The sequence below is a fragment of the Prionailurus viverrinus genome, chromosome C2 (genome assembly GCF_022837055.1).
Source record: "Prionailurus viverrinus isolate Anna chromosome C2, UM_Priviv_1.0, whole genome shotgun sequence".
Taxonomy (NCBI): domain Eukaryota; kingdom Metazoa; phylum Chordata; class Mammalia; order Carnivora; family Felidae; genus Prionailurus; species Prionailurus viverrinus.
Genome location: NC_062569.1, coordinates 151,383,213 through 151,400,508, shown reverse-complemented (window position 1 = coordinate 151,400,508; position 17,296 = coordinate 151,383,213). Strand labels below are relative to the sequence as shown.

Here is a 17,296-nt window from a genome sequence, read left to right as displayed (position 1 = left end):
CTGAGGGAGAAAATTCAGTTATGATGTGGTGCCTGCAGCCACAAGGGGAGAACTCATCTGTGCTGGTGTTACTGAAGCGTCTGGAATTTCCGGCTGAGTTTGCTCTTTGGTAAATTATCTTCATCTGTGCTTTGCTGGGTGACATTCTCAGGGTGCTCTGCCGAAGGGCTCTTGAAACTTTTGACCCTCAGTCCTGTCACTCTCCCAGTTGTCCCTTGATGTCCCTTTGGTCTTTCTTGCCCTTTTCTCAGGGCTCAGACAGGCTCTGTCCTGGGTTTTACCCAACAAATTGTATCCCAATGGTTCTGTCCTCTTTCCTAGACACTGGGTGGGCATGAGCAGAGATGGACGTCTACTCTGAATTTTCTAAATTAATGTGATAGATACTAATACAAGCAGTAGTCCAGAACTTGACACCGACTTCTATTTAAATCTCATTCTGTTGGGACATTAAATGACTTAACCTACAGGAGGGGTTCAAATGGTAGAGGCGTGAGGCATAGTGACTGATCATCTCAAGAACATTTGGGGGCAAACACACTTTTCCATGCCTCAGAAGGCAAGCTGATCCTCTTGAAAGAACCCTGCTTTGGGTAGACCACAGCCCGAATTTCCCGTGTTAGATGGACATAATAACATCCTAAAAGGATGAAATGAAAGCACCTTGCCCATCTATTCCCCTCCTGTTGACTTGTCCAGGTGGGCTGTCCCTGGATCACATCAGGCACTACTCAGCCCTGCGTGCCCACCTCCTTCTTAGTCCTCAGCCAGCACCACGTGGGTACTGTTATTCTCACAGGAGAGCTATGGGTACAGAGGTACCGGCTCACAGTCGTATGATCACTGTACGTGTCCGTGCCCAGGTGGGGAATTGGGGGTCTGGGGCAAATCTGAACCCAGGATGCCCGAGTCCAGATGAGGGCCTTCACTATACAAACTTCACTATACAAACTGCACCTCACACAGGCTCAGGGGATACAGTGCTGATGCTCTTTTCATTTTGGTTGTAAAGGTTTTAGTCAACTGCTACAGTCATTCATTTGACCTTTTCCCAACCAGCCTTTTAAAAGTGAGACCTTTTGTTCAGGAAATAGGAAGACAGCAACAATGTACTCGAGGTGAGTGGGGCTCCCCTGTTTGCAGTTCAGTCTCTGATCTATTGAGGGGGTTTAGACTTTTGAAGCTGCTGAGTACCATGTGTGTGTGTCTAATCTTCTGGAAGTTTATGGTACTAATCGCCCCAACTGGAGGTCCTGTCTGATGGGCAGGAAACTATTCACAGATGGTGACTCCCTTCCCCCAACCAGGAATGGATTTTTATGTACTTGGGATGAAAAGGACCACTCCTGTCTGTTGGATGAAGATAACTTTGCTTTCAGGGGAGAGAATTTTGTGAGCACTTCGCTCTCTAGTGGCCAAATAGGCAAAAGAGGTAATAGTTACACTTCCTCTTACAAATTGAGATAGGAGTCAGCTTAGTTTCAACAACTTTTATTGAGCACCCAGTACATCCTAGCACAGTGCTAAATACCAGGATTATGAATATGACTAAGATGTCACTGCAAATCACGTCCTTGTAATGTCAATCACGTAAATGTAGTAGGATCCCAGAATTTTATTTATTTATTAAAAAAATTTTTTTTAACGTTTATTTATTTTTGAGACAGAGACAGAGCATGAACGGGGGAGGGTCAGAGAGAGGGGGAGACACAGAATCTGAAACAGGCTCCAGGCTCTGAGCGGTCAGCACAGAGCCGGATGCGGGGCTCCAACTCACGGACTGTGAGATCATGACCTGAGCCGAAGTCGGATCCTTAACCGACTGTGCAACCCAGGCGCCCCAGATCCCAGAATTTTAGAGTTTGAAGATGATCTGGTGTGTGTCACTCCATTCTTTTTAAATAGTTGAGAACTCGGGGTCCAGAGAGAAAATGATGTGAAGACCACATGGCTAGTTAGGGACAGGGGGAAAAGTGCCAATGAAATTCAGTAGAAGGTCATCCCCCAATTTTTTAACTTTTTGAGATAATTTTAGACTTACAGAAGTTGTGAAAATAGTACAGAGTTCTTTGCTCAGCTTCTTCCAGTGTTAACATCTTACACAACCATGGATTTATCAAAACTAGTACATTAATGGAACTACCAGACTTCAGATTTCACTAGTCTTTCTACTGAAGTTCATTTAATTCCAGGATCCAATCCAGGATACCACCACATAGCATTTAGACGGTCTTACCCACTTAATTTTCCTATACTTGTGATTAAGATGTTATTCAATCAGTGACATTCAGCTGTTGTACAGAAACTGTATCCCAAGCCTCTTTTGGCTTTTGGAATAGGCTTTGTTTTCGGAGCCAGCTCTTTGCCTGGAGGATCTTGGTGCAATCTCACTTACAGCTTTTTGGGTGTGCCCAAGTTCTAGACCATCACAGCCTGTCTGATCTGGATACAAAAGGCTGCCCTCAGGGCTGGCAGCTCAGCAGCCTGAACCTTCTGTCCCTGTTCCCTCTCCAGTCTGATTTCTATGTATTATTGTTGTGCGTAGGGCATTCTTTGCTCTCACGTGTTTAGTTCATCTGGTGAAGGACTTTGGGGTCAGAAAGACAGAAATTCAGCCTCCAGCTCCCCCATACAGTCGTGGCACCTTGAGTCACTCAACAGCTCCTCTGCAAGATGGGGGCAACAGCCACCCTGTGGAGCTGACAGGGTTAAATGGAAGACTATACGTAGTGATTAGCCTAGTGCATGGTGCACTGATGTGGAGTGAATAAAGGAACGGGTGGATGGCACTCCGAGACCAGGCTAGCTGGGTACAGTGCAAAGTTCTCGAATGCCACGTGAGGCCCCCCCTGAACTTCCTGGTGGGTAAGGGCAGACCCTGAAGGGTTTGAGTAGGGGAGTGATGTGGTCAGAGCTGACTTTAGAAAGTCACAATGCAGAGATGGGCTGGATTACAGAGCAGTGGGAAGCGGAAGGCCCAGAAGGAATCCTTAGGAGGTTATTATGTTAGTTCTGGAGAGGAGATTATTCTGTTCGTTCCGAAGACAGGAGGTAGGGAACTTGGCCTGAAGGAGGGGTGGGATGGAGATCTGGAACTCTCTGGAGACTAGAGACAGTGTGGAGGTGCCACACGTATCACTTTGTGGAGCATTTTCTTTTCTCCAACTGCTGACATGTAGTACTGTAGCACATTTCTTCCTCCTGCTTATAGACATACCACACATGCAATTACATCTGTATATTTATAGATATGCTTTTCTAGAGATTGTAACTGCTCTGCTTCATGAGAAGAGACAGAAGAGACACAGACATGATGACAGGTGGGGACGGTCCTCCTGCAGTGGGTACTCAGCATCCCTGTCCAGACCTCAAGTCCTTCCTAAATTAAATTTCCTTATTATGTACTTCAATTGCTTGATTAAACAGTTTATATAAATTAAGCTTATCAGTACGGCAAACCTGATGTTGTCTTAGATGTTTCAATATTCTTTAAAAATCTTAGTAAGATTTCAAGTTAAAAGCTGGGCCTAAAAAAGCCTCATTGTCTAACACATTTCAGGCATATACATACTAAATACACATAGATTCCTTACTAATCCAGAAATATACATCCATGGTTTTGTTTCTTCTAAGCCTGTCTATATTTAACTCAAAACTTTATTGGATTGGGGGTGGATTTATTTATTTATTAGATTTTATTTTTAAGTAATCTCTATACCCAACGTGGGGCTCAAATTCACAACCCTGAGATCAAGAGTTGCATGTTCCTCTGAATAAGCCAGCCAAGTGCCCTAGAAGATGGATGCTTTTTTAAGAAAACAGTTACTGCCCTGGTTAACTGAGATCATTTATCATCAGAGAGTTTTGCTGTTTTTTTTCCAGAGTCTTTAATGAGACACTGAATCCTACCTATCACGATCCTATCAATGATTCTGTAATCTCTAAGAGCGCAATCACTTAGCCCTTCTCTGATTCAAGTCAAAGCATTACTTATTTTTTTTTTTTTAATTTTTTTTCAACATTTTTTATTTATTTTTGGGACAGAGAGAGAGACAGAGCATGAACGGGGGAGGGGCAGAGAGAGAGGGAGACACAGAATCGGAAACAGGCTCCAGGCTCCGAGCCATCAGCCCAGAGCCTGACGCGGGGCTCGAACTCACGGACCGCGAGATCGTGACCTGGCTGATGTCCGACGCTTAACCGACTGCGCCACCCAGGCGCCCCTAAGCATTACTTATTTCTGAACCAGAGAAGCCTGTAGCTCAGCTCCCACACTGGGTGATCAATTCTCAAGATTCATCGAAATTTTAAGATCTTTGGACCTAAGGACATCTTGTACTCTGCTATATTTTTAGGACTACCCAACTCTTCAGGAGCCTTAAAATGAGAGCCAACTGAATTCTGGCCCTCTCAGTTCTGGCTTCACAGCTTATGGGGTCTTTGTACTGATGATTCTCCCTTGGCTCAGAAATAGCCTTCTAAAGGAAGAACTTAGCATTTACTAACTTTCCTTCAATAGGATAAATGAGTCAGTACAACTGTAATCAAATAACAAGACTCACAATACTTTTATTGTGGATCATCATGAACTCATGGCTCTTCATAAATTTAATGCATTTCAATTTGATACTCAAATTGTCCTGATTTGGCTGGGGGGGGGGTGCTCCTGTATCCTTTTGACACAATTCTATTTTTCTTTGAAGCTTACCTTCTTTCTGGCACAGGTGTCTTGGAGTAGGCACTGCCTTAACACCTGCACCAGGAGTTTCTGCGAGGATCTCTGGTTCCTTTTAATGGAGAAAATAGCACGCACACTGGGAGCTGAGCACTAGGGTGCATTTCAGGGTAAAGTTGCTTTGAGGCCATCTTCGTGAGCAAAGCTGGAAGAGGTATTTCTTTTTCTCTTAAAGACATGAGTTTCTATTTTTGATAGTTTGAGGTGTTCTAAGTCAAAATTCTTTTGATCCTCTAATTTTATCTCCTTTCCTCTTTATGTTGATTAATCAAGTTGTCTTTTGCTTGATTTAACAATGTGCATGTTCTAAAACAGTATACTAATGTGAGCATTAAAGCTCATATGAATCATATACTGAACTGATCTCAAGATTTTCCTACAGTTCCCTTGATTCTTAGTATCCCAGGAAGGATGTTTAGTAATTCATAAACTCTTGTTTGGTGTGGCTCATTGTATATTTATCTGATGGAGAATTTTCTGCCACTGTTTTATTCTGCTTTCAACTTACGGGTGCTGGTCTTCTAATAGCTGACAGTTTCAAGTTCGTACAAGGTGGTACAATTTGGCAACTGGTCCCCAGCATCCTCCAGATATTGACTTACTGGAGGAGGGTCCGCCTGGCCATTCTACCTGGAAATCAGCTCAGTCTACAACGTTCTCTAGAAGTTTCATTTCCTCATTACCATGTCCCTATACTGTCACTTAAACCGCAGTTATAAGATACATGTGTGTGCGATCTTTAGCCAAACTGGTTCTGCCTATTATTGAACTGATATTAGAATACATTTTACATAGTTGATAAATAAATTTTAACTATGCTGAATCCTATCTTAAAACTTACATCTTTTAAAATATATGTTAATACTCTCTTACCAATTTAATGTGTTACATACTGTTATGCCAAGATTTAGAATGAATAAATTCAAATGATTTCCCTAGTTAGCATTATCTTGACCTATTCTCAGTCAACATGTTTATTTTTACTGCAGGGACATAGCTATTATTTTGGCATTCCATATAATGAAGAAATGACATATTGAATATAAGCTCTTAAGGTTTTATGTGAAAGCATCCTTTAATTCTTGGGTCAAAATTCACATTTTGCCTTTATTATTATTATTATTTTTTTTTTTTAAGTAATCTCTACAGCTGACCTGGGGCTTGAACTCACCACCACAAGATCAAGAATCACATGCTCTTTAGACTAAGCCAGCCAGGCGCCCCTATTATCTGTATTTTTAATTACAGATAACTGTGTAGAACTTAGAGTCCTTTTAATAAATATAAAACTTCCAAAAGCAACAATATTAGAAAAATAACCAAAGTTTATAAAAATAAAATGCAATTAAAATAGTAAGTTCTCAGCTTTCTTATATAATTATAAGGAATAGTTTATGGAACTGTACAAGGCATTTAATACAAAGGTTTCCTATTTGGAATAAATGTTTTTAAAAATTGGGATTCCAGAATCGATCCTTGACCAAAGGTGGGGTCTTTGACCAAGGGTGGGGTGTTGGTTGGTTTGATCTGTACCTTTTTGGGGCCTGGCATTTGTTAATCAGAAAAATTTAAAATGATAACTTTTTTTCCCCTTTGAGGCCCTGATCACCGCCCAGTTCTAATTTAAACGTTTCCTGGTATCTTGTTTCTATCAGTCCAAATTGTAGTTTTCTTTTTGGTTTTAAACCAATAATAAAAAGGATTATTGGCTTCAAACTGTTTAATTTTCTTAACAGTTAACTGCATATGCCAATAGTCACCCTGACACTTTCTGGCTTAATAAACATACCACAGACATTCAAAAAGTTAAAGAATGTTATAGCTTTTACTAACAAAAACCTCATGATTTCAACCAAATTTGTATTTAAATAATTTTTCTGGAGGACATTTTTTTCAAACAGATGGTCATTCTTGAGACCCTGGGCTCTGTGAATATCATTTGTTTTAGCACTCCCAACACCGATGGAGGGAACAGATTCTCTTACGTATAAAGCAGAGACTATGTACTTCAATTGCTAAACGTGAACTGTTTACAGTTACAGCTATTTAAAATTCAGCATCTGCTAAACGCTTCCCATTAGACTAAGCTCCCTTCACAAACTATCCTTCTCGGCTCTGGCCATCTGACTGAGTTCAGAATGCTTTCCCAAGGCAGACAGAGCTAATGTCAGTAGGACAGGCTTCCCCTGGGGAGGAACAGTTAATCTATTTAATGGGGGAGGACAGGTCCTCTGGGGGAGTGACACTCTTTTGGTTAACACTCTGCCTTGTCCCTAAACCATCATTTCCAGGGCATGCCTCCTAAGTGCAGACTAGAGACTGGGTCGGCTTTTCCCGTAGAAAGCCAGTCATGGTGAGGAGTTACTGAGCTGGTGTTCAGTTGCTGGCTGGTGAGCACTTCAATTCCTTCCTGCAGTGATATTCTCCTAAATGACAGTGTCTTGCTTTTAAACTTCTAGTCTGTGGTTCTATTCCTAGTCTGTTCTCCACAACCATTTGGAAGAGTCTAGTTAACGGTCCAGAGCGACCCAGACCCAGGGAGTGATAGAAGTGGACTTCAACAGTGCTCCAATTTTTAACGTGTTTGTGAATCACCTGGGGATTTGGTGAAAGTGCAAATGCTGATTCAGTAGGTCCGGGGTGGACACTGGGGTTCTGTATTTCTAGTGAGCTCCCAGGTGATGCTACTGCTGCTGGTCCAGGGACCACAGTTTAGAGTGTCGAGGGACTGTAAGTTGTGAATCAGGTACACACACAGTAAGACCCCCTGATGTCTTAGTTTTGCATCCTTCCCTTTTTCCTTTACTCTCTGGGGATGATGAAGCCAGGCTCCATCCTTGAGCTTGCCCTGTGCCTGTTTACTCCTCTGTCTGCCTGCCTTTCTGGGCATGAATGGTGACAGTGCTCCTCAGTCCAATGGTCAAGAAGGAACCTCACCCACTTCCCAGTTAATGTTCACTCAGACCATGTTCGTGGTCCCCATTCTTTATAACCCAGAGCTGTATACAGAATTGATGCTCATATTTCCCCATGATGTCTTCTGAGACTACGACATCTTGAAGCATCTAAGGGCAAACCTGGAGAGTTCCTATTCTGGCTCGATGGAGTTACGGTATCCGGGAAGGGGGGGTTACAAAGCTCTTAAGGAACGTGGAAAAGCTAGAGATGCTTAGGACTTACAGACAGAAGCCATGACCTCTCCATACCAGGAGTGGAGAGACTGGTCCTTAGAGCCTTAATTCAGCAAACTCCAAGAAGGCTATATGCAGGGTTTGTCTAGTGAAACATTAGGGTTATCACTTTGTTAAGCCTTTTCATTTTCTTACTCCTAACTTGTTAGCCCCATGTTATCCTGGAGGGGCTAAGGCCTTCCTCAGAGGGCATTCATTCGTGTCTTTCTCCAGTGACACAATTTCAGGCCTTGTGTCTATGCAGGAACTCCCTTCCCAACTGCCACTGTCCTGAAAGGAAGTGGAAGATATGGCTTCACCCTTGCTCATCGCTTACTTGTCTTCCAGTTCTGGTCCACCGTGATGCTTATCTAGTTTTTGAGCCCAGTTATTTCTTTTTGGATTCTCTCTCTCTCTTAAAATCTAGTGTTGCTGTATGCAATGAGAAGTTCCTATGTTCTCTGACTGTAAGTTTGAAGCTCTAAAAGTGGGTTATCTATACTGCTATTTTAAAGCGGACGAATAAATGGTCAGTGCAGTTTAAAAATCTATCCTTGGATTAAGTGAGATTTGGGAGTGGTGTACCTGGTTGCTACTGTATTATGCCGTCCACTTACAACGAAGGCCAGAGTAGGAAGCAGCACAGAGAAAATCCTTACTATGCTTCAGAGGTGCTGGGGACGCAGTGTTTTGCAAACTGCCACTTAAACAAATGCGGTTCCAGGGGAGAAAGCTCTGTCACTGTCAAGAATAATTATGCTTCTCTTAGGGGACAAGAACATCATGAAACATAACTGGTAAGTTTCCCTTTTTTCTCCTGGTGTTAGGATGCTCACAAATTGGTGACCCACATGTGCAAGAACACCCGACAGCCCTTTTAGGTCTGTGTTCAAGTCCTTATTTTAAAATATTTAGAGACCAGAATACATATGTATATTATGCGTGTATTATGTGTGTATATACGTATACATACATGTATCTGTATATATGTATATCTACATTTGTATATATAAAATATATAATTGCATTGTATGCATTTATGTAATTTATTGTAAAATCCTTTTTGCAAAAAGGCCTAGAATAATCTAATAAAAACCAGTCTCACTTTATATTCCCAACTGGACTGGGCAGAGGCTGTATGTTAGTTGAATCCCAGTAGGGTGCGGACTAGTTAATGTAAAAGTACCTGCAGCCCTTCTTCAGTCTGCCTCCCAGCTCTCCAAAGAAGGGAGGTTCGACTTTGGCTTAAAGCTGGCAGCCAGTGGGCCTAAACCCCCGGTCTCCAACCTGTCAACCCCCTCTCTCTAATGCCTTTCTCCCTCCATCATGCCTCCTGCCTCCCTCACTGCCGCCCGCCCTCCGCACGCGGCTTCCAACCTCACCCAGCCCCTCCTCACCCCCCCCCCCGCCCCCCCGCCCCAGTGCGGCCTCCCTCCATCCTCAGCCGCGCGCGGCCTCCCTGCTCCCTCCATCCTCACCGTACACCCCCTGCTCCGCTCGGCCTCCCTCCGTCCTAAACCCCTCCTCTCAGCGCGTCCTCCCTCCATCCTCATCCCCGCTCCCCCAGCGCATCCTCCCTCCATCCTCATCCCCGCTCCCCCAGCGCATCCTCCCTCCTCCCACCCCCCACCCCCCACCCCTGGCGGCCTTCCCCAGCCCGCGCGGCCTCACCCCCACGGGGCGGCCTCTTCCGGCCAGCGGGAGGGCGGGCGGCGGGGGCGGGGCCCTGAGGGAGGGGCGGGCCGGTGGTGCGAGCGTCCCGGGCCCGCGCCCCGCCGCCGGCCGGCCGGTCGGTCATGCTCATCACGCTGTGCTACCTGTACCTGTGGGCGCGCTGGGGGCGCCGGCCGGCCGCGCTCGTGCGCGCCACGGTGCAGCGGCTGCGCGCCTCGCGCTGCTCCTTCACCTTTTGCGGCGCGGCAGTACAGCCCAGGGGCGCTCGCGTGTGCTTGAGCCGCGGCGGCCGCGTCTTCTGCGTCGGCGAGAGCGAGGTGGGCGGGCGCGGGGCCGGCGGGGCGCGGGTGGGGCCGGAGGCGCGCGGGGGGCGGGGCCGGCGGGAGGCGCGGCCTCGGGGCTCAGCCAGCCGGAAGCGCTCGCGGGCCCCGCGCTGCACCGGGGCTGCGCGCGTGGGGGGGGGAGGCCCCGGGCTTGGGGTCCCGGGAGGGCTGAGCTCGGGGCGCTTCTACTGGCTATGCCCTCGGGAGCCGGGACTGGGGGGACCAGAGGTCCGGAACTGCGACAGGCGGCTTGCCGGGTCGAGTGTATGGGGAAGATTAGCACCCGAACGCCCTGGGCACTGTCCGCTCGGAACGTCTTTTCTGACATCCTCTCCTCTACTGTGGGTTCTACAGGTTCAAGTTTATGAACCTGAATTCACAGAAAGACAACAAATCCTCAGTCTTATGTCAGATATCTCCTAAGTGACAAAAACGGCTCAGTCAGTCGCGAGTTTTGCCGACCAGGGCACCCCGCTGATTGTCTTTGCATCTATTTTATTTCGGTTTGCACACGGCCTTTGTTTTTTGGCTTAGTACTTAGCCGGATGGCTGCAAGTTCAGCAGGCCCTTTCACGTGGCTGTCGTTTAATCTATGCGAAACCTGCGTTCCCTTTCTGGAAAAGTGCGGTGCTGCGCAGATTTCCACTGACTTCACTAACACTGTTTTCGTTGACATTTAAAAGCGTTTGCTTTTAATCGGTTTCCCTTTCCTCTTCGTTCCTGAAAGTTGGCTCACTTGGCGTTAAAGTAAGGTTTCCCCTGTGTGCGAAACCGTAGCACCTGCGTGGGAATTAAAGTCTTATCTCAGGTTGAATACTTTGTTGTATGCTTAGGTACGGAATTATACTGTGCTACTAACAAATCAAAATTACCCTTATTTGTTAGTATAAACAGAGAATGAGTAACTTTTCTCGGTTGTGAAAGAGTATGCAGCTACTATCACCTAGATGCAAGACGTTTAGACATTCATTCTGCCTGAGGGTCTAATTAGGGCTTAATTGTCCAAGGAACCTGGATTGAGAGAATTAACAAAATAAAGAAAAATTGAGGGGTGCATTTTTCTATTGCAGTTTCCAATCTGGACTCATTTACTTAAAATAGAACCCTTTAGATTAAGGATTTTGGACATTCAAAAATATCGATATGTAAGTATTTTTAATTTTCTTGGAAGACAGTTTTACTTTTGAACATCTCTATGACTTTATTGGTCTTCTTTTTAACTACCGTACCCATAACTAGTGCTTCTCAGCCCTTTCTGATTGCTCCAGCCTGGTGTGGGGGCACCCCGGCCATACTAGCCTTGGCCTTCGGGGATCCTGTAACTTGATGTGCTCTTGCTATTTGAAGTTAACTTTGCCTCATCCTAGAGCTTTGCTGAAATATTGTCTCAAGGAAATGTTCCCTCATTCTTCAAACTAGATGGGACTGGCTTGCTCTGTGCCCAGATAAACTTTAAATTATCCTTCATATTTCCAGTTTTTTATCTTTTTCTCCCTAGGAATTGGGTCTCTTTCGCTTAGCAGCTTGCCCTGTGATAATCACTCAGTACTTCAATGAATGATGGAGTGGTTAGTGGTTGTGGCCTGCGATTGGAAAGCTTGGCTATTTGTGATTGGCTGCTGTTAATTCAAGATCTAAAATATTGTGAGGCTAATGATCTGGTTCGCTAAATACCTTATTGTCAGTCTACCTAGATTGAAGTAACTTTATAGAAGTCAATTTTATGACTTTGTTGTCTCCACATTTTGCATGCTTAGAATCCGATAAATAGAATGTGTATGTTTATATAATTGAAGGTCCCACAGAAATTGATAAGTATAACCAAAGAGTTTATAGAAACTGGAATTTTTTTTAATGTTTATTTATTTATTTTAGAGAGGGGGAGGGGCAGAGAGATTGCAGAGAATCCCAAGCAGGCTCTGCAGAGCCCATCACAGGGCTCGAACCTACGAACCTGTGAGATCATGACTTGAGCCAAAATCAAAAGCCGGCTGTCCAACTGACCACCCAGGCGCCCCCAAACTGGAAATTTAAGGTTTTTGTTGAATATGTACATATTCTGTGTTTGAGTAAGATGGACAATCTGTTTTTTGTTGTTGTTTTCGTAAAAAAATGTTTTTAAATGTTTATTCATTTTTGAGAGAGAGAGTGAGAGAGAGCAAGCAGGGGAAGGGCAGAGAGAGAGAGAGAGAGAGAGGGAGTCCAAAGCAGGCTCTGCGCTGTCAGTACAAAGCTGGACACGGGTTGGAACCCACAAACCTCGAGATTGTGACCCGAGCTGAAGTTGCATGCTCAACCGACTGAGCCACCCAGGCACCCCTGTTTTTTGTAGTTAACTGCTATATTAATAATATAGTTTACCCATGTAGAGGAGTTTTTTCTCCTTCAAATTTTCATTTGTTAATTAGCTCAGTAGATATTTATTAATACTGTACTATGTGCCAAGTTATTAGGCCAGGTAAAAATGCCTTTTGATCTCCCAACAAGGGCGGATTTGAACTGGATTTGTGTGGAGCTTGACCATTTTGCTATTTTTTTGTTTTTTATTAAAATTTTTTTTATTTTTTTAATTTTTTTTAATTTTTTTTTTTTCAACGTTTATTTATTTTTAGGACAGAGAGAGACAGAGCATGAACGGGGGAGGGGCAGAGAGAGAGGGAGACACAGAATCAGAAACAGGCTCCAGGCTCTGAGCCATCAGCCCAGAGCCTGACGCGGGGCTCGAACTCACAGACCGGGAGATCGTGACCTGGCTGAAGTCGGACGCCTAACCGACTGCGCCACCCAGGCGCCCCTAAAATTTTTTTTTTAATGTTTATTTTTGAGAGAGAGAGAGAGAGAGAGAGAGAGAGACAGAACACAAGTGGGGGAGGGGCAGGCAGAAAGAGAGGGAGACACAGAATCCGAAGCAGGCTCCAGGTTGTCAGCACAGAGCCCGATGCCAGGCTCGAACTCACGAACCACGAAATCATGACCTGAGCTGAAGTCAGACGCTCAATTGACTGAGCCACCCAGGTGCTCCTGAGCTTGACCATTTTCTGGTGGCGGTGACAGGGCTCACCTCCTGCAGCCTTAGAGTTCAGCTTTTCTCCTCTGGATATGCCTTGATTTTAGTGGGTCAAAGCCTTTTAAAATTAATTTACTGGCCTTTTGGAGGGATTTCAGGAAGGAGAGCACAGGTAAATGGACATACCCAATCTGATAACCAATGTTGATGCTATAATGGCTGGAGGAAGTGGAAGAACAGGGAAGAACAGGTCTTCAGGTTTCTGTTGGTAATGGGCTTCGTTTCACGGCTACGTACTTCTGAGCCTCCTCACCTTTATTTATTTATCTTTTACATTTATTTGTTTTTGAGAGACAGAGACAGCGTGAGCAGGGGAGGGGCAGAGAGAGAGGGAGACACAGAATCCAAAGCAGGCTCCAGGCTCCGAGCAGTCAGCACAGAGCCCGACGTGGGGCTCGAACCCATGAGCCGCGAGATCATGACCTGAGCCGAAGTCGGACGCTTAACCGACTGAGCCACCCAGGCGCCCCGGGGCCTCCTCATTTTTAAATGGGCTTCTGAGTTGTAACTTGGAGAGCTCTCTGTACTGTAAGCAGTAAGGAATGGTGGGGGTGAGCCCAGCTTCAGAGTGAATTGTTGATAACAAATATCTAGAAATGTTAAAGTTGTCATGAATCATAGAAGGGATGTTGCAGGTGTTTAATAGCCACAGTTCAACAAGAAACACAGGGTTTATGTGGTCTGCAGGAGAGCATCTGATAAACTTGTATTGATCTCACCTGGGGTTCCAGAGGAAGGGCTGTCCTGGATGTTGATGTAAGTGGCTGTTGTGATTTGAAGTGATACTGAATCCCCTCCCCTTTTTTTGTGTTTCTTTCCCTCTATGCAGTCCATTGATGACTTGAACAAATGGGCCCTGTTTCTTGTTTCTCCTTTTATACTCGAAGCAGAACACATAGCATTTGTGACTGAGAGCATCTGGGTGCAAGGTGAGACTTTACAGAGACCATCTTCCTCTTCAGAAAGCGTGAGTAGCATGTTTTTCACTTGTGTCTCATAAGAAAACTATGTCTTAACCAAAAGTAAATTTGTTTTTTCTTTTTCATTTTCTTTAAAAAAATTATGTATTTTTTTTGAAAACAATTTTTTAATGTTTTATTTATTTTTGAGAGAGAGAGAGAGAGAGAGGGGAAGAGCGAGCGAGCAAGCAGGGGAGGGGCAGAGAGAGAGGGAGACACAGAATCCGAAGCAGGATCCGGGCTCTGAGCTGTCTGCACAGAGCCTGACGTGGGACTTGAACTCACGAACCCATGAGATCATGACCTGAGCCAAAGTCGGACACTTAACTGACTGAGCCACCCAGGTGTTCCTAAAACAATGATTTCAGTGTATTACAGTTACAAATCACATGATCAATTAGTTTGAATCATGAAATTGCTAATACTTGGCTTTTTTTTTAAACCTATGAAGAACCCATTTGTGGTAACCTAAGTGTCCTACTTTGGGCTTTTAAGCCCTATTTTTTTGTTTTTTTTTTTTAACGTTTATTTATTTTTGAGACAGAGAGAGATAGAGCATGAATGGGGGAGGGACAGAGAGAGAGGGAGACACAGAATCGGAAGCAGGCTCCAGGCTCTGAGCCATCAGCCCAGAGGCCGATGCGGAACTCGAACTCACGGACTGCGAGATTGTGACCTGAGCCGAAGTCAGACGCTCAACCGACTGAGCCACCCAGGCGCCCCAGGGATCACTTTTAATGGCATTTCTGAATAATATTTATCCTGTTTACAAGCTCAAATGTCTTAGAATATTTTATTTTATTTTTGGACTCTAGCTACCCAGACTTGGGTTAATCCTAATCAAAATGTACTCTCATTGTTGGTTCACACGTGGCCCTCGTTCACTCATGACTTTGAAATTTGTATGATTAATACCCACAAATTTACCACTCAATATGGAAATGGAACACGTACCTATGTGGTCCCCTGGAGTCTATCCACCTGTCTACCTGCCCTGCCCCTCCCTCCCCAGACCAGTTTCTTTTTAGGTATGTAAGTCATCTAGGTGAACAAACACCATCTTTCTGAACACCCACATAATTCTTATAAATTACTATTTTTTATTTAATAAATTTATTTAATAAATAAATTTTTATTTTAGGTTGAGAGAGAGAGAGAGAGAGAGAGAGAGAGAGAGCGAGCGCGCAAGTGGGGGACGGGCAGAGGGAGAGAGGGAGAGAGAATCCCAAGTAGATTCCTTGCTCAGCACAGAGCCTAAGGTAGGGCTCGATCCCACAACCCTGGGATTATGACTTGAGCCAAAATCAAGAGTTGGATGCTCAACCAATTGAGCTACCCAGGTGCCCCAATTTTATAAATTATCAAGCTCATAGTAAGCTTGATGTTTTCTTATATATGCTGATATTTATATGTATATTTTGTAAGATTTCAACTTAAAACCAAGGCCAGCACAAAATGTGACTGCTGTGCTGTTAACTTCCTAAATCGTTGTTACTTAACTGTACTTTTTTTTAAGTTTATTTATATATTTTGAGAGCGAGAGGGAGAGCACACAAGCAGGGGAGGGGCGGAGAGAGAAGCAGATAAAATCCCAGGCAGGCTCTGCACTGTCAGCTCAGAGCGTTATATGGGGCTTGAACTCACAAACTGTGAAATCCTGACCTGAGCCGAAAACGAGAGTCAGATGCTTAACCGACTGAGCTACCCAGGCACCCCTTACTTGTATTATCTTTATAGGGTTAAGAGATGTATAGCATCTGAAGGAACACAGTTACTGTGCCATGTAGGGTAGAGGCTAAGCTACTATATCAGAGACCCAGAAATGCAGCTATGCAAATAAGCTAGAATTTTCTCTCTTTCTCGGGAGGTGGTTCTGCTCTGTAAGACCATCCAGGGACCTAGTTCCCTTCTGTTTTATTGCTCTGTTATCTGCCCTCTGCCAGCCTTGTTCTCTCTCTTGGTAGAGACTGGTTCATACTGCCCCAGCCACCTCTGTTAACCTCATGCACATCTAGCCCTCAGGATGGGGGAATAGAGAAGGTGGGAGCCAGCCAGCTTCCTCTTTAAAAACTGTGACTCAGAAGTTTCACGGGTCACTTCTGCTCCTGTCCCGTCAGCTGCAGGGCAGGCTGAGAACTGCAGTCCTAGCTGGACAGCCACGGGTTGAAGGGAAGAAAGACAGACTAGAAGATACTGGGAGATAATTAGCATTTCTCACAGTTACCATTTCATTTAATATATAGTCTAACGAAGATTTAATTAAGATCTTGCTTAATGGCGGGGTGCCTGGGTGGCTCAGTTGATTGGGCATCTGACTTCAGCTCAGGTCATGATCTCACGGTTCGTGGGTTTGAGCCCCGTGTCGGGCTCTGTGTGACAGCTCAGAGCCTGCAGCCTGTTTCAGATTCTGTGTCTCCCTCTCTCTCTGTCCCTCCCATGCTCACACACTCTCTCTCTTTCAAAAATAAACATTAAAAAAATCCAAAAATTAAAAAAAAAAAATCTTCCTTAATGGCAATACCTTACTTATTTCTTGATTTTCTGAGGTAGAAAGATGCCTGCCCACCAGGGAAGATAGCTACTATCCAGTTATTTCATTTATTTGTGATTAGAGGCTTGGTTGGTAGGTCCTGCAACCAGAAGCTGGAGACATTTGGAGCTAATTTTTGGACCACCCTATTACACCGAATTCCATTTTATAAGTTGGTCCTTTGGAAGGAATTGATCTCGGGCCCCTGGCTGGCTCAGCCGGTAGAGTATGCAGCTCTTGATCTCAGGGTCATGAGTTCAAGCCCTGTGTTGGATATGGAGTCTACTTTAAAAAAAGGACTTGAGGGGAACCTGGGTGTCTCAGTTGGTTAACGTCTGACTCTTGATTTCAGCTCAGGTCAAGATCTCTCCGTCCTGAATTTGAGCACTTGAGTGCCTTGCTGGGGCTTAGGATTTTCTCTTTCTCTCTCCTTGCACCTCCCCCATGTGCACGCGCGCGTGCACTCTCTCTCTCTCAAATAAACTTAAAAAAAATAAAAAAGGAGTTGATCTTGTATCTCACTGTCCTCATTCAGGTTGATTGCTTAATGGGATTTCGCATGGGGGGTGTTATCAATCTATTTTGCACTTAACTCTAAAGTCATTTGAGTTTAACAGGACCCTGAGATACTAAGTTGAAAATACAAATGTAAGAAAAGACTTTTGAACTTTTTTTTTTTTTTTTTTAATTTTTTTTCAACGTTTATTTATTTTTGGGACAGAGAGAGACAGAGCATGAACGGGGGAGGGGCAGAGAGAGAAGGAGACACAGAATCGGAAACAGGCTCCAGGCTCTGAGCCATCAGCCCAGAGCCTGACGCGGGGCTCGAACTCCCGGA

The 17,296-nt window shown here is 44.6% G+C and overlaps 1 protein-coding gene across 8 annotated transcripts in view; it reads left to right on the top strand.

Annotated features, from left to right (window-relative positions):
* Nucleotides 1-17,296, top strand: part of HLCS (holocarboxylase synthetase) — a 236,052-nt gene that overhangs the window by 9,968 nt on the left and 208,788 nt on the right. For 3 of the 8 annotated variants that reach the window (XM_047875104.1, XM_047875101.1, XM_047875103.1), the window contains one exon: nt 13,799-13,936. Coding sequence is in view for 3 of the 8 variants with exons in the window: in XM_047875098.1 (XP_047731054.1) it covers nt 9,702-9,896; nt 10,973-11,047; nt 13,799-13,936 (408 nt within the window). In the remaining 5 variants the exon portion in view is untranslated. Of the gene's footprint in view, nt 1-9,617; nt 9,897-10,079; nt 10,244-10,972; nt 11,048-13,798; nt 13,937-17,296 lie in introns of those variants that run through there. The other 5 variants (XM_047875098.1, XM_047875099.1, XM_047875102.1 and 2 more) reach the window with 5 other exon arrangements.